Here is a 19,819-nt window from a genome sequence, read left to right as displayed (position 1 = left end):
TGTTGTGGTGACCCGCCTGTCGCGCCTCGCCGTCTTTTTGCGCTGCCTGGGCGACATGGAGGGCGCGGCTGAGGCGGAACGGCGGATTGATGGGCTGTTGGTTGAGATTGGGGCTTGAAGTAGGCCGTGTGGTGTTTTTTTTGTTTTTTTGTTGTTTTTTTGTAATGGTCTATTGTTTCGGCCATTAGGCCAGGCACTCCCACCGCTCCAACGCTACCTCATCCCGTTGCACTGCAAGGTCCAAGTTGATACTAGTTACAGAAATGCCAAAGCAACTGCAGCTGCCACAATGAAGACGCCGCTCCCAGACACCCTCAGCACCGACCCATGGTCCGGGACGGGGCGATCGCCGAGCGACTCGGGGGCCTTGCTGCCCTCCTGTATGTCCGTGGCCCGCAGGCACCGCATCCACGACCACGTCTTGTTGCCCCCGGTGTTCCCGTCCCGGTCGTGCCAGTGGACGACGAGCAGGACGTTGTAGACGTTGGTCATGATGCGGTCGTACCCCTTCCACGCCTCCGACTCGTCAGTAGCATTGTCCGAAACGGACGCGGCGGCGAGCACATGGTAAGACCCATTGTCGGAGCTGACGGCCTGGCGGATCGACCGGCGAAGGATGCCACTGCCGCTGGGCGCTGTTCCCTCGCTCCATGGGATTAGTCCTCCATTATTTCTCTCGTTTCGGGGGACAGCAGTAGCAGGGAAGGGGGGTTGGGCAGAAAAGCGCAAGACACGTACGTTGAGACAGAGGACTGGTCAGGTTCTCGCACCCCGACCCCGCCGTCCCCCAGCCCCCGTTCAGGAACCCGTCGCACCCGACGCCCGCCGCGACGGCCCCATCGCCGTGCAGCCTGGCCGCGCAGCCGTCTCCCAGGACCCCGACGCACTTGCGGTCCGGGTCGCGCGCGCGCAGCGTCTCGACGGACCCCGCGTCAGCCATGGCGCTGGGCCAGGTCCAGGCGCAGACGGACCAGCGGTCGTCGAGGGAGTCACCCGCGAAGGCGTCGGGGGCGATGACGAGCGCGACCTCGGCGCGGCCCGCGACCCTGTCGCCGTTATCAATGGGCACCAGGCCGGCCACGCGCGCCTGGAGCGTCCACCGCGACGGACCGGTCGGGTCGGCGCCCGCGTACGGCCGCGAGAGGTCCTGGCCCGTGATGTTGACCACGTCCGAGGCGTTGTAGTTGTCCCGCGCCAGCAGCGTCGGCAACTTGCCCGCCGCGCCGCGCCACCACTGCCGGTGCCACTGCGGTGACTCCTGCTGCGCCGCGCCGGCCTGGCGCAGGAGCACGAGGGCGGCGGCGATGATGGTCCAGTGGAGCGTGGGCATTGCAGGGAGTTGGTGCTGCCGTGTTACTTTTGGGTGTGTTTGACTGCCGAGTAGGGTTATGGTATAGTTGGGCAGCGTCTAGAGCAAGCTTCGACCCGTTGGTCGTCGTTGGGACATTGGCACGCCTGGGCATGCGTACTTATACCACACTTCCCTCCCGCCTGCTGCGACTCCGTGGTCTTCATTTCTCGACCTTACGTCAAGACAAAATCCTTGGAGTTTACAGCGTCCAAATGGCGACAACTAAAAACGGTTCACGAGACACTGGGACGATCTCTGACAGGCACACAGGCTAATCACAGGCGATAATGCTCTGTTGATGGCCACGATATGGCCCCGGGGTAGCTCCGTAGGATCTGTCGTGAGTTCCATGCATCAATAGTTCCAACGGGTGGGTGCTGACTGCTGTCTGGGCATATGTCACAGCGTCGCACCGGCGTCGACTGACGTCACCATGGAAACCCAAACCACAGAATCGGGATTGCCCAACCCGAATGGGCTACCTACAATCCAAAAGAGCTGTCTTGTGCAAAAATAGCCACACGATGGAGATCCTTACCAGACATTGCTTGTGAATTTCTGTGCACGACGACTTGTAAATCAGCTGGAATGGCGGCGTTACGATAGTGCTGAGTGTGTCCAGCCAAGCTCCCCTCATGCATCGTCATTCACATTTCATGATTGCCCTGCTCGCACACTTCCTTCTTGTTACTTGTTAATCCTGTCTTAGCCCCGCTGAATTGCCTTCAGGATTTCACCCATATTAAAGCTTATAAACAAGTACCTGAAGCCCTGCAACGGCCAACATGTTCATCTTTAAAATGTACATTGTAAAGGCTTTTGTACTACGCTCGTGGTTATAAAATATAATGTTACTGCGGTATACGCAGTGAATTTGGGCTTTAGTTTATTTTGTCCGTAAGTACCTTTTACTCACAGTGTCCCCATTTCGTGCAGGAGCTGTTCAATTAGTTCAAGTTTACTTTAATCATATACCTCGCTCTCGTTCTTATTTAAACATGGTTTTTGTAAGCTACTCTGGATACGGGAAACTTATATTCAACTGCTTCTTCTTCTTCTCCAATATGTGATTAGTAACAGCCCCAATAATAAAAGAAATTCTGAAGTCAGGTAATTTTAAACGAGAAATATACAAACACTTTGTTTATAACCAAGACTCCTTGAATAGTTGGATTACCGTGTGCTTCAAGACACTTTCAGTATTAGAAACATTTTTGGGTTTGGCTTGCTACATCTCCAAGCACCTGCCGCCTTCGGGTTAGAAACTATTTCTTCGTCTATCTCCCGCAAGATCAAGGGACGCTAGAGTATTGTTTGTGGGAGCGGGCGGGGGCTGTGTTTACGATTGGTCAACATACCCGCCGCCTCGGGAATGCCATTGCAGAAAGCCAGTGGGCATGGAGACGAGCATTTCAAAATGGTTAAAGACCGAGGCGTGAAATTGATGAAAATAAGTGACAGGGAGAAGGGACGTCTTGAACCGATTTTGCGTTCATGGCTGCGAACAAGATTTGTAAAAGATCCTGCAAGAAAACACCACTGGCCCAGCCCCTGTTCTGCCTTGGGAGTGGCTGGAAGATACCAGCCACCGCACTGGGCGTCACGAAGGTTCTACGACCGAGGTATTGAGCCTTGTATCTTTGCCACAGTGCTGAGCACGTCGCCTACTGGTCCGATGCCCTAGAAGAGTTTGTATCTTTCGTTCCGATGCATGTGCAGGCTAGTCAGTATCAAGGAGCATTTTCCATCAGCACTCCCTTCGATCCGGTCACCAAGCCGACCGACGGCACCCCATTTTCCTGCAAACAGATGATCAGGCGCAGCTTCCTACTCCAATACATGGCGTGAGCCGACTGGCGGCCAACGGCCGTCAGGCCTCAAATGTGTCAAACGAGGCCTCCGGGCACGTGCATCCTGTCGTACACCCCAGGTCTGCCGGGTTCCGCGGCTCCTGTTAATTAATGATTAAATCCTGTCCCAAAGACCTCAAAGGAAACTGGCGTTGGCGTCGCAGATTTAACAAGTGGAAAAAAATAGACAAACGCGGGCACCGAAATGATTGGGGCTGAGCTCGCGCAGGAGTGAGGCGGCGCAGGCGGGTGTCGAAATGCGGCCAACAGACCAGGGGGCCCAATGTGATCACGGCATGAGAGGCTACGGGCTGGGGGGAGGCAAACATGGAGGGGTTGCGCTGGCACAACCCTGCCGCCTAAAATCAGGCAAGGCTTCATGCAGAATGCCTTCCGTTGGAGGCTCGTTTGTAGTGGTCTGCCTACAAGGTCGTCAAACGGCGATCGCGACGGCGTGTTTTTATTTAACAACAGAGCTACGGTCCTTCACTTTGTTAGCTTTCCTTCTAGATCTCATCCGAATATTCCATACGCAAATTCATCCACACACCAAGACGCCAGCCCGAGCGAGCGAGCACGACATGTACTTCCAGCAACGGAAGGTGGGTCCGGAGAGGTATAAGCCCTGCCCGAGACTCTGCCACGGCGAGGAGTGTCTGAAGCCGCCTGGGGAGTGCCAGCTATCCCATGACGGGAGGGTCATCGCGGCATTCAAAGCCGGCCGTGGAAGACAGCGGTGCGACAAAGGGGAGGACTGTTGGAATGCGGCCAATTACCTGTGCCGGTACCAGCACACGCTGGACGAGGTCTTCCCAGAAGGGCCACGACTAGCCAAGGCCATGGAAGACCTGGACGAAATCAGCAGCATCAACATGGGCGCCTTGTCAAGCCAAGAGGACACCCACATCTCAGACCTCAAGGGGCTTTCGAGCTTCAGCACGCTTGACAAGGATGACGAGGTTGCTATCCCAGGTATGCAAGAGATCGGAATGGATTGGTGGTAAACCCGACAGTCGCTGACGCCCCCACCTTCTTCTCAGGGACGCCGGCGTTTTTCAACACACCAAGCACACCGATCGCCATCATCTCAGACAACAAGAACGGCGTCTTGCCGGAGCTGCCGAAGCGTACGCACAGCTTCGATGCCCTTGTTACCTCGATCGAGATGATGACCGACGGCTCCGCACTCCGCTCGTCAGACGTTGTGGCCAGCTGTGGGGCTCTGCGGATGATCCTCAACTTCATGAGGAGAAGCTACCAGCAGCCTGGCACCGAGATGGAAAAGAACCCACTGGATCTGAATTGGCTGCCTCACCGATTCGACCTGCAGTGGCGGGAGCCTGGGACACTCTATATCTCACCCTGGGCCAACGATCCGAGGTTCAAGCGCAGCTGGGGAAAGGGTCGAGGGTTCGAGAGCGAGACGCGGAAGTTTGACCAGTCGCATCCGGTTCTCAGCCGCAGCTCCAGCCACCACCAGGTGGTGTCGTACAACCTTGGCGGCCTGCGATGCGTCGTCCAAGCCGAGGTCGACGCGTACAGCTGTGACTGCGGACACCAGTCGGGAGGTAGGCCACAAGAGGGGCCGCCCCACGAACCCTTTGAGCTAGTTCGTCCCAGGTCCGCAAAGAGCGGCTCAGCTCGCCGCACCTCGACCCCTAGCCCTGTCATCAGGCCTGTGGCCAGTTCCAACACTGGCAGAGGCAAGGGGAAGGGGAGAAGGCCGGGCGGCAGACGTTCGGTGCCCATCATCGACTTCAGCCTCCTGAATATAGACGACGCAGGAGATAGCGAGTCACAAAGCTCCCTGCGCTCCGGGCCTCCATCAACCCCGGGCTCCGCGGCAGGCCAGGCCTCGAGAAATTCGAAACTGACCGTTCGCAAGGCCGGCAACACCCAACCACCCATCCCCATCTCCTGCCTGCTTGAGATCAAGACCCGGAAGGAAGACTCCACCATAACCATTGAGAGCTGGGCGGCGCAACTTTACTTTTCCGGCAGACGTCAAGTGTTCGAGGCGATGCACCGACACGGGGTTTTCCATCCAAGAGATGGGGGCACGGTGCCGGATCTGGACGGCAAACTTGAGAATTGGGCGAGTCGTGACAGCATTCAGGCCGCGTTGAGCCGAACCGTGGCTCTTCTCCGGGCGATTCGAAACAAGCTTGCGCAGCTGGAGGAGTCGGGAGACATATCACTTGGACCCGAAGGAAACGGGCTGAGCCTCCTGCTTGGTGAGGATGAGGAAGGCAACGAGGGAGGAGGCAGGGTGCCGTTTGCGCGGCTCTATATGAGGAATGATGGCGTGCGGCTGGTTCCTTGAGCCTGCCTGTCTTGTCGATGGAGGGCGTTGAAGGCTGGATTTCTTATGTCATGCCACGATTTGGAACGTATGTATCAGGTTGACGACAGAACGTATGAATCTCACTCATGTAACAAGCGGCGGTGTCCCGAGCTTTAAAAATGGGATTTTATTGGCGTTCCTCCAACAATGGAGCTGAATGGTGGGGTCGGGCACACGTCATACCTCCATTAGGTAACCCAGCGTGGGGCAGGACAGCTCCAAAGCAGGGCAGGCGTGGGACTTGCATTGATGTCCAGCAAGCTCAGCTCGACTGACGGCACATCACGACCCCTCACTCAGCTGGGATACGGAGCGAGCAGGTGAGACTGGCAGTGAGTCCGCGGCTATTCACCTTTGCTGTCATCCCTTTTCCTGGATGCGACGCTTCGCTTGACCATACCATTGGCCTTGGCGACATTCACCACTGGCAGCCCTCCTTACCCCCTATACTCTCTACGCCCGAGGCCTTTTCCTTTCGTCAACCACACAAAACCTCGCCCCCAGGCCTTCAACATGTCGGACCTTGGAAAGAGCCGGCACGGGATCCCCGATGTCGTGATGGTCAAGATCGACAAGTACGTCGACTCGCTGGCGCCCGAAATCCAGCCCAAGGTCGCCGGCGAGATCGACGAGTTCCAGAGCAAGACTATCGACAGGCTCGAGGACATGGTCGTCGACGCCTTCCGCGCGCTCTTCGACCGCAAGGACTCGGGCTCCAGGTCGCTAGGCGACGCGCCCCCGGACGAGTACGGCATTGGGGGCCTGCCATTCGCCAACGAGATCGTCGCGCTCACGCAGTCCTTTTCCAAGGTCGCCGACGGCGCCAGCGATGACATCCGCGAAATCTTTAACCTGACCGAGGGCTCCAACCGCGGTGGCGGCGGCGGCGGCGGCGGCGGTGATGACGACCACCAGCGATCCAGGGGAGGTGGTGGCAGCGACTCGTTCAGGGAGGGGGCCAAGGGGTTCCTCAACCTCGCCCTCAACGCCGTCAAGGAGCACCAGGGCGGCGGCTCCTCCGGGGGCGGTGGCCAGTCGCCCATCTCCTTTGACGGCCTACTCGGCGTGCTGAGCAACACCATCAAGGACACGTCGCGGGACCCCGAGGGCAAGGCGCGCATGATCAGCCCCGAGATCAAGGACAAGATCGGCGCCATCCTGCGCCAGCAGCACGCGCCCCTGGCCGAGCAGTTCACCCGCATCGCGCTCGACCACATCAAGCGCTGGCTGCGCGGCAACACTTCGACGCGCGACCTCGGCGACGGCGTCAAGGGCGAGATCACGGAGCTGGTGTCGGGCATCGCCGGCATGTTTGGCAAAAAGTCGTCGTCGTCATCCTCGGGGGACCGATCCCGCGGCGACGGCGACGACGACAGCGCCGGCGGCAGCGCCGGCTTCTCGGGCGTCATCAGCAAAAAGCTCAGCACGGGGCTGGCAAAGGTCCACCGCGAGGTACGCCTCGAGTTCCGCAAGGTGCTCGGCGTCATCGAGAAGAACCTATTCGAGGCCCTCCCGGACGAGGTGCAGGGCCCGCTGGAGAAGATCCTGGGCGGAAACCCGTTCGACCCGTCGCTCGACGCCCAGGCGTCGCCCGCCTCCCGCGGCGGCGGCGACCGCGGCAGCCTGGGCGACGAGATCAAGGCCAAGCTGGTGCGCAAGATCCGCGACCTAGTCCGCAAGGTGCAGGACATCCTGCGGCAAAACGTCCTCATGGTGGTCAACGGCGGGCACCGCCGCTTCGAGAGGGCTAGCTGGGTCTTTGTGCAGACCAACGTCGAGGCGAAGGTGCAGCGGTTCCTCCCCGAGGTCCGCATCCACGTGCCCGACGACATCGGGAACGAGGGCGTCGACGTGGGCCGGCCCAAGACCCCGCCGGCCATGAGGAGCGACGGCGGCGCCGGCGCCTCGTCCCCAGGCAGGCCCTACGAGAACCAAGGCCAGAACCAGCAGGGTCAATACCAGCAGCAGGGCCAGTACCAGCAACAGGGGGGAGGCGGTGGCGCAGCGTCCTCGTACTACAGCTCTCCGCCGCCGCAGCAGTCTTACTCGCAGCAGCAAAATCAGGGATACGGAGGGCCGCCGCAGCATCAGCAGTACTATCCACCGCCCCCTTAATCACAATGGGGACCAGGAGAAGGACGGACGGCTTGTGAACTGGGTTCGGTCGTTGTATCTCTTTGAAGAGATTTGATAGCTTGCGTCCATCTTTTCCTGTAACACGTTTGATGAGACTACGAATAACTACGTCTGGCACGGAAAGGAACCGCGCGCTGTAGATTATGAATCTCGATGTTTTTTAGTTGACCAAAACGTGACAAAAGCAGCGAGCGGCGGTGCCAAAGCAGGCATGGGGACGATAAGGTGTAGCAGCAGCCTGATTCGGGGAGTGATATTGCTTGTTGGCGATCAAATCATAGTAGAGCGATCAAATTCAACGCCTCAAAGACGTCGAGGAAAGGGTGGGCTCTAGATATCTGCGATCCAAAAAAAAAAAAAAACCGTCCTTGTCGCATGACGGTGACAACCTGGCCTGACAGATGCCATAGAAACCGGTATAATGAGGGAGAGCAAGCCTTTACCTCTCTTGGTTTCTAAAAAGGAGAGAATATGGGGAGAGAATGACAGGGTACTACCCCCAGCGTTCCCTAGACCGATGATACCAAATCTACCCCAGAACGCCAGTTGCAAAAAAAGCCGACGACGAAAAGGTCGGCCTAAGTACAGAAGAATTAGAGAGAGATGCCACCAACATGACGGATGATAGGCTAGACAGTAGAGAAAATGGGGTCATGGGCGAGGGTTTGTCATGAAGATGGCGGTTCGTAAAAAGAAAAAAACACATAGAAGACAGAAGACGGGCGGAGGTAGCCCGCCAGAACCTCACGAGCAAGGCGGGGTCATGGCGTAGTAGACGGGCGCCACGTCAGCGACTGACATGGGGAGTGGCGGCTCCGATGTGTGGAGCATCCAGGCACCCTCGGCCTTGATGTCGGCGAGCTCGTTGAGGCTGAGCCCACCCGCCCGGGCGCCCAGCTGCAGCCGCCCGATGAGCCCGATCAGGGTGTCGATGAGGTCCAGCTGGGGTTGCATCTGCAGCCCCGCGCCATCCTGCTCGCTGTCGCAGTCGGCGGTGAGGTCGACGACGCGGGGGTACGCCGGATTTGAGGTCGTGACGTAGGACTGCCCCAGCGGTGGCGGCGGCGTGGCGCTCCTCCTCTCGCGGAAGGGCACGCCACCGACAGCGTAGCGGTGGTGGTGGTTGTGGTTGCCCGGCGGCGATGTCGAGGGCGGCGTTGGTGGGAGATATGACACCGGTGGCGGTGGGAGTGGTGACGGCGCTGCCGATGGCAGGACCGATATGGTGGCGAGGCCGTGGTGGCGCTGGTACTGGGGCCTCCCGCGCTGTTGCTCCTCGGCCTCGAGCTGGAAGAAGCTGCGCAGCTCAATGAACATGGACTCCTTGAACAGCTCCTCGGCAAAGACGGACTCGAGTATTGACGAAACGTCGTCGCGGCGTGCGCCCTGGGCAAGCAGGCTGTGGACCTCGGCGGCGTACTCGTCGGGGGTGCAGTCGTTTTTGCGCATGCGCAGGTGTGTCTCCAGGTATATAGGATCGAGAATCCCGTGGTGGGCTCGCATGTGGTCATCGACACAGCGGGCAAACACCTCGAGGGTCCATGGGTCGAACCCGGGCGCCACCACGGTGCCGGCGCCGGCGCCGCTGTGGCTGGGAACCCAGCCACTATTGCTGCTGCCGCTGTCGGTTGCTGACCTAGCCGCCGCCGCGGCGCTCATCTCCTCTCCGCACTGGTCCTGGTGGTTTCGCAGGAGCGTCCATATGACGGCGAACGGGTGCCAGGGCCCGATTTTGCCCCAAGCAGCGTCGCGGGTAAGGTTGAGTGTCAGGCGGGCGACTTGACTCGCCCCTGGGATGCGGGCGAGGCGGTCCATGGAGTGAAGACCGTGTGGGATGGCCCAGCGCTCGCGCTGCTTGGCCAGGAGAGGGATCTGGTCAAACATGAGCCGGGTCAACTTCATGGTTTCGGTGCTACCGGGAACTGTGGCGTAGGTGATGCCCAAGATGGAGCGCCCCCGCATTTTCATGTTCTGCCGCCTTTCCTCCGGGGACCAAAATGGTGCGATGACGGCTGATGGGTCGTGCAGGTTGCCGTAGTAGCGATTTAGCATGCGGAGCACCTGCTCGGTGTGTCTGGTGCTCTGTAGCGGAATCGCATGCGTTAGCGACATCTCCAGGACGCCGCCATCGGTCGCGTAGACGGCCGGGGACGGCGTCCGAGTGACCGTTTCCGTTGGCTGCGATGTCGACATCACGAGAGTCCCATCCTTCCTGTGTTGCTCTAGTTTGGCCGCAGTGCTGCGGCTGTTTTTCCTGATGCCCCAGGCCTTCAGACGATACTTGTACATCTTGACGCTGTTGGTGAGGGGTCAAACATTAGCGCCCTCCCCCGGGTATAATCGGATGAGACGATGAGTGACGCAGCGCAAGAGCCCCCGCGTCTAACGGCAGGACAAGACCGAGGAAGCTATGCTCGACGGTGCGATGCCGCTCCGAGCGGGGGTTTGCTTCGTCAGGTGGGGTGCATACCTGGCAATGAGCCCGTGGGTGACCTTCATGATGTAGATAATCTCCTTCAGCGGCCTGTTCTGCTTGATATACAGGTCTCTGATTATGGGCTTGTACTGTTCCCACATCGCACTCGTGGGACCTTCGGTCCGTTGGATGACCTGGCTGTCGAAATCCGGCATGACTGGCTGTGTTTGGTGAAACGTGATGTGATGTTTCTGCGGAATCCTTATGCAGGCAATGCGCTAGCCCAAGGGGCGCCGGCGGCCAGAGGACGAGGGCAGGAAACTCGTACGAGGCTGGCGGGGGTCGAAACAGCCGGCAGGATGCGGGTATCAAGGCGACGGAGGGGATACCAAAAGCGCAAAGCCGTGTACATGGGATTTAGTAGTCGGGGTAGCGAGGTGGGTGGTGTCGTCGAGGCGGGTTAAGAACCAGATGCAAGGGAGAAGTGTCGAGAGTCGTTGGAGGCTGCAGGGCCAAACTAAGGTTTTTTAGGTTTATGCGGGCGCCAGCTGGACTTGGGGAGACGGGCGGAGCGATGTGACGGGCCTGGGGCTGGACGATGACTACGGCGGTAGGGAGGAACCTTGGGCACTTAGCGGGGAGCGGCCGGGGGGGTTGGCGCTCGTGTTGTCGCTTTCGTCCTGGGTAAATTTTCCCGCCTGGCCTTTCTCCTATCCGTTTTCTGACTTGCCCGGGTGGCCGTGTCTATGTGGTGGCGGTGGTGGTGGTGGTGGTGGTGGAAGAAGGGGAGGGTGTTGCGCCACGGCGTGGGCGGGTTATCCCTTTCAAGCTGCTTCTTTGCTTGTCCCTGCCGCTGCTGGCCACCCTGCCAGCCCTGGCCCTGCGCGGTGCGGATATACCTAGCAGCGAACCTTCGCCCCGGGCACTCAACAAAGAGGACTAGCAAGGGTTCAACGCACGGCCTGTCGCTCCTCCTTTTCACCAGCCTGTGTTCGGCAGACAGCAATCGCAGCGCGCGCTGCTTGTTCCGCGTGGGCCTTGTCGCGCTCCCAGCCCGGGTCCGAATCGGAAATGAAGCGCGGTCGCGTGTGATGTCGGACGCCACGCTCAGCCGCCGCTGCGTCCCCAATATACCCACTGGGGCCTGGCGAAGTGTGATGGTCGTTGATGAGCGCCTTTGCTGCCATCTGGGGAACCATGAGCCACGAGAGGGGCAGACAAGGTCGCGGATCCCTACCACTAGGCCCGGGCGGGTGCAATCTCAGCAAAATACGGGCCAGATCCCAGTTTCGCAGGACAGCGAGGTCCAGGCCTGGATGGCGACGCTGACGTCGGCGCAGGATGGGGGCTTCGTTATCCTGGGGCCATCTCGTCTGTCGCTTGTTGCTTGGTATCGTGGCGAGGACGTAAACAGGCGTAACAGGTACCTTGACAGAGACAGTAGAACGTCTGGTACCACCAAACGGTCACGTCGTACATGCAAATGGATGCAGACCTGCATGGGACGGGGAAACTGCCACCAATGTGAATGCTGAACATTCGCAGTTTGTGTAACACAAGAATGGGGTCGAGTCTGACAGGTGCGTCTTGGCCAGCCAGCCCTCGCTGGGCAAAGTATGCCCACCTCCGCGCGTCGACGATGGTGCAAATGCAAGGGATGAGGGGCTTTGCTTTTTTTGTCTTTTTCTTTCTTCTTTGTGGTTTTTTTGTTTTGTTTTTACCTCGTCCTAATTTCTCGCTAGTCCTTTTCCAACCCGTCCTCCTTCCTTCTCCATCTCCGATCTTTTTTTCATGTCACGGCCCTACGCACGTATGCCGACGATGGCCCCAGCTGCCCGGCAATTTCACGAATCAGACGGCCCAGTGGCTGCAGCGATGGCAGGGGCCAGGGCTGACCCACGCAGGACGGGCAAGAGCCTGCATGTCTGGCGGGCACCCCACCCCTGACCTGACCTGAGCCCATCCGGGGATAAGCTTCTCGGTTGCTGTCACACAGGCTCCGAGGCCCTCTCGCTCCTTCTCTGTGCTACCAGCCAGGCACAGGCGTAGGGTATTCGGGTACCTGTGTGTGTGTCACGTACTTTGACAACTAGGCCTTGGTGGTTTGTTCCACAGACGACTGGTGATGTGCTGGTGTAGACCCAGCCGAGCATGGCTCTCTTCTTCTCATCTTTTATTTTTCTTTGTCCTTTTTATTGCTTTTGCCGACGCCTCCTGACTTGCGGAACATCAAAGCGAAGATGAACACAGCTTGGCTTAGTGGCTTGCTTTTGGCGGAATGCGGATAGTGATGATACGCGCAGCCTGATGAAGCCTGGTCACTGATCGTCGACGCCAAAATCCCCACCGCGGCAACAACTGGGATGGTAGCACAGAGCACAGGCACCGCAGAGATGGCGTGCCCTTCCGCGATTCCCCTGTCGTAGCAGCGCCCATGCCGCAGTGCCACATCTCGGCAGCAGGACACAGTCTGTCAGGCTCCGGTCATCATCCGTCGTCCTTGGCCGGGACCGACAGCCACGCACACCCTCACGACTTGCCTTTCTTCCGGCCCTCAGCGCGCCCAATCAGCATAGTCCATAGACAACTGCCGCGACCGTTACACAGCCGACCAGGCGGACACTCTGGTGCCACCCCAACTCTTGTGTAACCACGGCAAAAGGGGGGAGGGGAGCATGTTCTGTCAGAAAAAGATGGGGCGAAGACGTAAGGATGGGAACACGAGGCGCTTAACGGGCTCTCTCCCGCCCATCATTCGCTCGCTTGGCGTCTTTGTGCGACCCGACAAAACTTGCGCCCGTGTGAGGTGTCATCGTTCCATTCCTGACCCTGCGGCCGCGGCATGTCAGAGGCCAGGCTCAATATTGAGCCAAGCACAGTGTGCATGGAGCGTGGGCTGCTGATCTGAATCTGTCGTAGACGCAAACGCGCCATCACTACCAGACTCTAGGTACATAGCCTCATGCAACGCTGCCAACACACGAAGCTTCTCGGAGCAGCAGCGTTGAAGATATCGTGCATCATGCGGTCAGACGAATGAGAGCGACAGCAATACACCCGTGGTCACGAGAGACGGACAAACAATGGCCCCATCCACCGAGGCAGTGCCGTCGAGGTCTGGCCTCGCTGCCCTGCCCTCTCCGTGTTCGATCGGACCTCCCTGCAAGGCCGCCCGTGAGCCGGCGTCGACATCGACTCCCCGCCGCAGGCCTGCTGTTTGCTTCCACGCCTAGTATGCCTTGCGATTCGGATATCCAGCCATGTTCTCTCACCGGCCTCATAGCCAACCACAGCTGACCCGTATATTTCTCTTGATCCGTTGTATATCCGGTTTTATTTCCTTGCTCAGGTGTGGCAGTGAGCTCTCAACCCTGTAATGCAATGGAACATGAGAAGAAGCAAATCATCCACCATCATCTTGAGCCGTCTCGCAGAGTGCACTTACTTGCGCGGAGACGCGTCATTCGGGGACGCTACTCACTGTTCGCTTCTGGACGCATTCCACGTCTCAATGGGCCACCTGCCTGTGTAGGTATACCGATCGGAGGGCAGAAGCTCGCAAGGCGCCTGATATCTAGGGCCTTCAAGGTGAGCACTAGTGGTGCCAATCGGGTGGAGGCAACAGACCCGGGCGGGGCTTGGCTCGAGCTGGGGTACTATGCATGACATTGACGGATGCAAGCACTAAATTAGCTAAGCATCCCGCCGCTTGATCGCCTGAGGCACCAAATCCGATATGGTTTTTGAGATGCGACTTTTATGCCCGAGAGAGGTAGCGCATGCGGCTGGTCACCAAGTAAATCACTACAGCCGCCACACCACTTGACGCCAAATCAACGATGCCGCCTCGGCTGCCATTATGGCAGGCGGCCAGGCGCTGCAGAGGACTAATTGGCTCCGCCCCGGCCGTCCTAGCCCCGATATCCCAGGCCGCCGTGCCACAGCCCTCACCCACATCCCTCGCCTCCGTCTTCGGCGCACTCTCACTACAGACCCGCCACGCCTCCATTCTGGCCGATCTTAGGGACAATGAAGGCGCCTACAACAAGCGCAAACGTGTCGGGCGTGGCCCTTCGTCTGGCTTTGGCAAAACATCCGGCCGAGGCCAGAAGGGCCGGAAGGCCCGTGGAAACGTCAGGCCATGGTTCCAGGGTGGTCAGACCCCGTTGATGGTTACCTGGGGTCGGAAGGGCTTTGTGAACCAGTAAGACACACGCCTGCCTACAACGTTGCTGTCGGGGCGCTTCAATGGCAGGGGCCCCCGACGGGTCGAAAGAAGGCTTTGCTGACGAGGGACGTCTTCCGCGGATAGCCGAGCTCCCGAGCTTACGGAGCTCAACCTCGACCGGCTACAGGAGTGGATTGACGCCGGACGCATAGATGCTACGAAGCAGATCACCCCGCGCGAGCTCGTACGGTCGGGCCTGGTCGGGAAGGTGGAAGACGGCATCAAGATCCTCGCGCGGGGCGCCGAGGCCTTCCGGACGCCCGTCGACATCGTGGCGTCGCGCGTGTCGGGCGCCGCGGTGGCGGCCATCGAGGGGGCGGGCGGCAAGGTGACTACGCGCTACTACACGAGAGACTCGATCCAGCGACTGCTGCGCGACCAGGCGGTGCACACTCTCCAGCCGCTGCCTACGGGCCCGGAGCACGTGGATCGGGTGCTGGCCGAGCGCAAGGACCTGCCGACCAGCATCGTCCGCATGCCGGACCCGACGAGCCGCCGCGATATCGAGTACTACCGTGACCCAGCCCACAGGGGCTACCTCAGCCACACACTCGCTCCCGGCGAGTCACCCAGCTTGTACTTCAAGGTGCCCTTGGAAAGGAGGGTAGTCAGCAAGGCCAAGCTAGAGCGCGACAAGGCCAAGAATATGACGGATCCGAAGCTTTGGTAGAGAATGAAAACACCTGGGGTCCTGTCCATTTGTCTGTGGTAGGAGGATCAAGCGCCCAAGTTGCTAATCATGTAAATCTATATGTGCCATGTAATATGTCTGACTCTGATGAGAGCGCCACATGTGTGTTTCTAATTTTCTCTCGGGGATTTCTGTTTCTGCCAAAAGTCAAAATCCGACACCTCGCGGCAACACTTGCCGTCAGTGGCCTAACCCTACCGCTCCTCCCGATGGCTCGAGTCTATCCTAGGTATGGCTATCGGTGGGTAGAAAGCTTCATTACCTCTTTATCTGTATGGCGAACAGGTGGAACGATACGGCGATGCCCTCGTCTCATGTTGAAATTCAAACATTTTTTACCCTTCCTTTATATGACTCGGCCGAATCACAGCTTATTGAGACACGTCTCCGGAGACGAAAGTGTCAACCTAGCTGCGCTGTGGTCACTTCGTCTCGAATGGGTTGAACATCGCATCCTGGTGGGGAGCGACTGAGCCCTGGACACGGGTTGGTGTTCGGGCCTGCCCGTCACATTGGATGTTTCTGGCTCGACGTGGAGCACAGGCCACGATTGGCTGCTTCAGGGCTGCTTAGGCCGTTGTTGGGGAAGCTGCGGCGGACCCGCCCCCAGGGGCAACCCCACAACAGCTTGTGGTTCGGGCTGCACCCGCCTGGCCACATGCTGCCGGCGCGTTCCAGATCCCGCGGCTTCTCATCAATTGCAGTTTGAAAAAGGCATCATCACCTACTGAGTAAAGCATCGCCAGGCGCCCTGCTTCATATACTGCGCTGCGAGCAGTCGCGCATTGCTCCGTCTCTTCTTTTTACATAAGCTGTTGAGTATTCTACTGGCTGCGAGGCCAGGGGAACGTTTTGTCGCATTATCACCACCACGCCACAGGCGCTATTACGAGGACTCTGACGCGAGAAACGACCGGCCCCGCCCGACGTGCTGCCAATATATCAGAGACCAACCCCGTGTTCTTTACAACGTCCGCCAACGCCGCCGAAAGATCGGACGAATAGAACTGCTGTTATACTGCACCGGATTGACGTCACAGCTAGAGAGAGGCCAGGGAGCCCGTTCGCCCCGCCACCCAGCTCCTCTGGGCCACAGCCGTCCTCGTTATAATGTCGCTCTTTGGTGCATCCCCGCCCAAGGGCGAAGAGCCGTCCATGTCCGACTCCTTTGCCCGCTCGCGGCACTCGCTCTTCGACGACGACGACCCCAACCCGTCCTCTAACTCGCTCTTCGCCGACAACGACGACCCCTCTCGCACCTCGTCGCCCTGGGATATGCCGACGCCGCGTAAGCAGACACGCACCGAGCTGCTCCGGAACCTCCTTCCCGCCGCCGACGTCCCCGGCTACTACATCGAGGCATTCGACGCCGTGCTGCGCGTGCAACCACAAGAGGAGTCATCGTCCGGCGATGACGCGCCAGCGAAAGCAACGGCGCAGGCCGGCCGCGTCGGGCCCGAGGGACTGATGCGCGCGCTCTCGGCCGCCAAGATCGGGCCTGAGCAGAGTTCCAGGATCCTGGGGATCGTGGCACCGTCCAGCGGCGAGCCCGAGCTCGGCAGGAATGAATTCAACGTATTCCTGGCCCTCATCGGCCTCGCGCAGGAGAAGGAGACCATCAGTCTTGACGGCGTAGACGAGAGGAGACGTAGTAGGTTTCTCTTATTTTCCTTCCTGCGCCTGCCCTGCTTCCTTCCCCATTCCATGACTTTGGTCTGCGTTCCTCTCCAAATTTCATCATCCTATTCCACTCTTGCTATTCCGAAAAATTGGTTCCGTCGGAAGCATGTGGGTTGCGGCGGCTCTAAGGGCTGGGCGTCCGTCGGCGCGGGTCGGGACACCCCTGTTTTTATCTTATCTTGCCGCAGCTGCTATTTCCTCGGCGCGCGGCCATTCGTGATGGCTGGCGGGCACCCGCTGGTGCGCGGTTACATCTGCGCTTGAGCTCCTGTGGGGCTGAAAAAGTGCGGAGCTTGGAGCCCAACCTATGATGAACTCTTATCGCTGACATTTCATCACCAACCACCTCCTTGTCCTCCCCCATCGCTAGATCTCCCAAAGCCGAAGCTCGTCGGCCTGCTCAATTCCAGCGCCGGCCTGCCAGGTGCCTCGGACCTCGCCGCGAAGCCGCCACAGCGCCCTGTCACGCCTCCTTCGCCACCGCAGAGTCAGCAGGAGCAGCGCAAACAGCCTGAACACACCCCAACGTCGACGCCGCACGGGACTGTGAGGCGCGGCCCAATGGCTGCTCCCATGGACTACCCTGACGACCCATGGAATACTCCGGATCTGCACAAGAACCACAACCACGCCCCCAGCCTGCCTGCTGGCGCCCCGGCCAATGGGCTTAATTACGACCAGGCCCGGAATCAGCCGCACCAACCAACGCACCAGCCCGAAGCGGGAGCCCTCAACGGGTCTTTCGAGAGCGTAGGCAGCTCGCCGCCTTCTGGAGCCGCTGGTGTTAATCGGACCACTTCGACCTTCACGACATCGGCAAGCCCTGTCGGCGGGTCCAGCTCCAACGGTACGCAGCCAGAGAGGAGTGCGCTGCCGCCCCATATGGCCTCGGCTGGTGGTCCCGGAGTGGCAGAATCTGGGGGATGGAACTCGGGCTACTTTGAGGGCAACCAGTCCTCGGCTGGCGGCTTCAGCGATCCTTCTCAGGGAAGCACGCAGGCAACATCGCCCTTTGGTGATGGCGGTCCTGGGATCAGGAATCCCGGCCCCGCCCCTTCAGGCCACGCGCGGAATGTCTCCTCGCGGTCTATCGGACCCATCGGCGGCAACGGGCGCACTGGCAGCTCCATCGAGGAGAAGGTGCTCGTTTCGCTCATGCCCGAAAAGGAGGGTATTTTCATGTTCCAGCACCACAACTATGAGGTGTCTAGCGTCCGGCGAGCCAGCAAGGTGATTCGGCGCTACAGCGATTTTGTGTGGCTGCTTGATTGTCTCCACAAGCGGTATCCCTTCAGGGTGCTGCCCCTGCTGCCTCCGAAGCGCGTGGCCGTCAACGGAAACCATCTCTCCAACGATGGGGCCTTCATAGAGAAACGCCGTCGCGGACTTGGCCGTTTCTTGAACGCGATTGTCCGCCACCCTGTGATTGGGCAGGAACAACTGGTTGTCATGTTCTTGACTGTCCCCACGGTACATGCCTCCTCTCTCCATCTCTGTCTACTTCCCATAGCTAACTTGTCCTTTGACTACGCAGGAATTGTCCGTGTGGCGGAAGCAGGCGACCATATCGGTGCAGGATGAGTTTGCTGGCCGAAGTCTCCCGCAAGGGCTTGAGGAATCACTCTCGCCGCAGCTGGAGGACCTCTTCTCTCGGACCCGTGCTGGCGTGCGGCGCTCGGCGGAGCTCTACATAGGGGTGTGCGCCGTCATGGATAGACTCGTGAAGCGTACCGAGGGTGTGGCGGCGGACCACGCGCGCATCGCATTGTCGCTCATGTCGCTCACCGAGATTAGTGGAGACTGCTATGCGACCGACACCAACGACGTTCCCCTGCTGAACGATGGGCTGGTGGCCATGAGCAAGCACCTCCGCACTGCCCAGAGTCTGATGGAGGACGAGAGCCGGGCCTGGGACGCTGGCGTGCTCGAGGACCTCAAGCGGCAACGTGACGCGCTTGTGGCCCTGCGCGACATGTTTGATCGCCGCGAGCGGTTGGACAGGGACAACATTCCCGCACTGGAGCGGCGGATCCAGGCCAACGAGACGAAGTTGGCAAACCTGCGTTCCAAGCCCGAGGGCATGGTCAAGCCGGGGGAGATTGAGAAGGTGGTCGAAGCCATTATCAAGGTTTGTCATCTGCCACTTGGCCATTCCATGCCGCATATATGCTAATGTTGCCAACCAAAAAAATCAACAGGACAAAGAATCGATTGTCAACCAGCACAACCGGTCCGTCTTCGTCAAGGAGTGCCTCCGCGACGAGCTAATCTACTTCCAGAACTCCCAGTACCATGTCACTCGGTGGAACCAGGACTGGGCGCAGGAGAGAGTAAAATACTCTGAAATGCTCGCCGACAACTGGCGTCGACTTCTGGACGGCTTGGAGGGGATGCCAACCGGGGAGTGAAGTCGGGCCTTTCGAAAGAGATTCGGTGATATAATCACATGTTTCCATCCACACACAACACTCTGACGCATTTACACTCACAAACAAGCACTGCCCGTCTTTTGCCCCTCCTGCACACAGCTTCCTTCTTTGTCCTTCACACGCGTCTTTTGTATTCTCCTGCTGTATGCAATATGTCAGGCTTTTGTATCGACGTGCTCACAGTCGGCCGGCCTGGGAGGCGCCGCGTGTATATCTGATTGTTTTCCTGTCTCTTCCATCGTTTATTCTCTCTTGGGGCTTTTTCTCGCTGGAAGTTTCTTACATACCCTCAACCAACCAGTTTGTCGATCGCCCGTAATGTTTGATGGTATTGTCCGCTTGATGCGGCTGCTGTTGCGGGCAGCACAATATGCAGTCTCTGTTGATATGGCACCGCGTTTGCAATGTGACGTAGAGCTTATCTTAAGGTACATGTGTATCTACGCGGTAGGTACTTCGGACGTTCTAGGTTCGTTCTCACTGTGCAGATGGGTCATGGGATGGTTCGCGGAAGTCCCACACGTCTGAGAGTTCCGTCCGAGATTCTCATCTCTCCCGACCCTAACCCTGTGACGCCCCGCACTCGTCCCATCCGTGTAGCGCTTGGCAGACGCAGCTGCAGCCTTGCCGCCAACAAGTTGACCCCTCCTGGCGTTTCGCTGCCTGACGGGTGACGATCAGACACCAAGCACCC

The 19,819-nt window shown here is 59.0% G+C and overlaps 7 protein-coding genes across 8 annotated transcripts; 4 read left to right on the top strand and 3 right to left on the bottom strand.

The window, feature by feature from the left end:
- Window positions 1-151: 151 nt before the first annotated feature.
- GGTG_06677 (hypothetical protein) lies at window positions 152-1,510 on the bottom strand. Its single transcript, XM_009224498.1, has 2 exons — window positions 739-1,510; window positions 152-635 (listed from the first exon to the last, which is right to left on the bottom strand). The coding sequence occupies exons 1-2, from the start codon at window positions 1,328-1,330 to the stop codon at window positions 256-258; spliced, it is 972 nt and encodes a 323-aa protein (XP_009222762.1). The 5' UTR covers window positions 1,331-1,510; the 3' UTR covers window positions 152-255.
- Window positions 1,511-3,594: 2,084 nt separating this feature from the next.
- GGTG_06676 (hypothetical protein) lies at window positions 3,595-5,729 on the top strand. Its single transcript, XM_009224497.1, has 2 exons — window positions 3,595-4,173; window positions 4,242-5,729. The coding sequence occupies exons 1-2, from the start codon at window positions 3,783-3,785 to the stop codon at window positions 5,522-5,524; spliced, it is 1,674 nt and encodes a 557-aa protein (XP_009222761.1). The 5' UTR covers window positions 3,595-3,782; the 3' UTR covers window positions 5,525-5,729.
- Window positions 5,730-5,794: 65 nt separating this feature from the next.
- On the top strand, window positions 5,795-7,660 carry GGTG_06675 (hypothetical protein; the record flags this gene model as incomplete). The annotated part of the gene is made up of 2 exons (XM_009224496.1): window positions 5,795-5,865; window positions 5,977-7,660. 2 exons carry the CDS (start codon window positions 5,795-5,797, stop codon window positions 7,658-7,660), a joined length of 1,755 nt encoding a protein of 584 aa, XP_009222760.1.
- A 170-nt stretch (window positions 7,661-7,830) lies between these two features.
- GGTG_06674 (hypothetical protein) lies at window positions 7,831-10,312 on the bottom strand (the record flags this gene model as incomplete). The annotated part of the gene is made up of 2 exons (XM_009224495.1): window positions 7,831-9,977; window positions 10,152-10,312. 2 exons carry the CDS (start codon window positions 10,310-10,312, stop codon window positions 8,426-8,428), a joined length of 1,713 nt encoding a protein of 570 aa, XP_009222759.1. The 3' UTR covers window positions 7,831-8,425.
- A 416-nt stretch (window positions 10,313-10,728) lies between these two features.
- GGTG_06673 (hypothetical protein) lies at window positions 10,729-12,250 on the bottom strand (the record flags this gene model as incomplete). The annotated part of the gene is made up of 3 exons (XM_009224494.1): window positions 10,729-10,977; window positions 11,057-11,524; window positions 12,179-12,250. 3 exons carry the CDS (start codon window positions 12,248-12,250, stop codon window positions 10,729-10,731), a joined length of 789 nt encoding a protein of 262 aa, XP_009222758.1.
- A 1,059-nt stretch (window positions 12,251-13,309) lies between these two features.
- Window positions 13,310-15,361, top strand: GGTG_06672 (54S ribosomal protein L10). Its single transcript, XM_009224493.1, has 3 exons — window positions 13,310-13,685; window positions 13,791-14,301; window positions 14,410-15,361. The coding sequence occupies exons 2-3, from the start codon at window positions 13,937-13,939 to the stop codon at window positions 14,993-14,995; spliced, it is 951 nt and encodes a 316-aa protein (XP_009222757.1). The 5' UTR covers window positions 13,310-13,685; window positions 13,791-13,936; the 3' UTR covers window positions 14,996-15,361.
- A 303-nt stretch (window positions 15,362-15,664) lies between these two features.
- GGTG_06671 lies at window positions 15,665-19,518 on the top strand (the record flags this gene model as incomplete). Of its 2 annotated transcripts, XM_009224491.1 has the most annotated exons (4): window positions 15,665-16,667; window positions 17,067-18,166; window positions 18,231-18,824; window positions 18,895-19,104. In XM_009224491.1, the coding sequence occupies exons 1-4, from the start codon at window positions 16,127-16,129 to the stop codon at window positions 19,102-19,104; spliced, it is 2,445 nt and encodes an 814-aa protein (XP_009222755.1). In that variant the 5' UTR covers window positions 15,665-16,126. The 2 variants fall into 2 exon arrangements, with proteins under 2 accessions (XP_009222755.1, XP_009222756.1); XM_009224492.1 differs by lacking the exon at window positions 15,665-16,667 and having other exon boundaries at window positions 16,920-18,166; window positions 18,895-19,518.
- Window positions 19,519-19,819: the final 301 nt, after the last annotated feature.

The sequence above is a fragment of the Gaeumannomyces tritici genome (genome assembly GCF_000145635.1).
Source record: "Gaeumannomyces tritici R3-111a-1 unplaced genomic scaffold supercont2.3, whole genome shotgun sequence".
Taxonomy (NCBI): domain Eukaryota; kingdom Fungi; phylum Ascomycota; class Sordariomycetes; order Magnaporthales; family Magnaporthaceae; genus Gaeumannomyces; species Gaeumannomyces tritici.
The sequence above is the reverse complement of the archived record's forward strand: the minus strand, read 5'-3'. Positions and strand labels throughout refer to the sequence as shown.

Coding starts and splice junctions, on each gene's coding strand:
- GGTG_06677 (XM_009224498.1), bottom strand. CDS start 1,330: ATGCCCACGCTCCACTGGACCATCATCGCCGCCGCCCTCGTGCTCCTG. Junction 636..738: donor GACCAGTCCTCTGTCTCAAC/GTACGTGTCTTG, acceptor GCGAGGGAACAG/CGCCCAGCGGCAGTGGCATC.
- GGTG_06676 (XM_009224497.1), top strand. CDS start 3,783: ATGTACTTCCAGCAACGGAAGGTGGGTCCGGAGAGGTATAAGCCCTGC. Junction 4,174..4,241: donor TGACGAGGTTGCTATCCCAG/GTATGCAAGAGA, acceptor CCTTCTTCTCAG/GGACGCCGGCGTTTTTCAAC.
- GGTG_06672 (XM_009224493.1), top strand. CDS start 13,937: ATGCCGCCTCGGCTGCCATTATGGCAGGCGGCCAGGCGCTGCAGAGGA. Junction 14,302..14,409: donor CGGAAGGGCTTTGTGAACCA/GTAAGACACACG, acceptor TTCCGCGGATAG/CCGAGCTCCCGAGCTTACGG.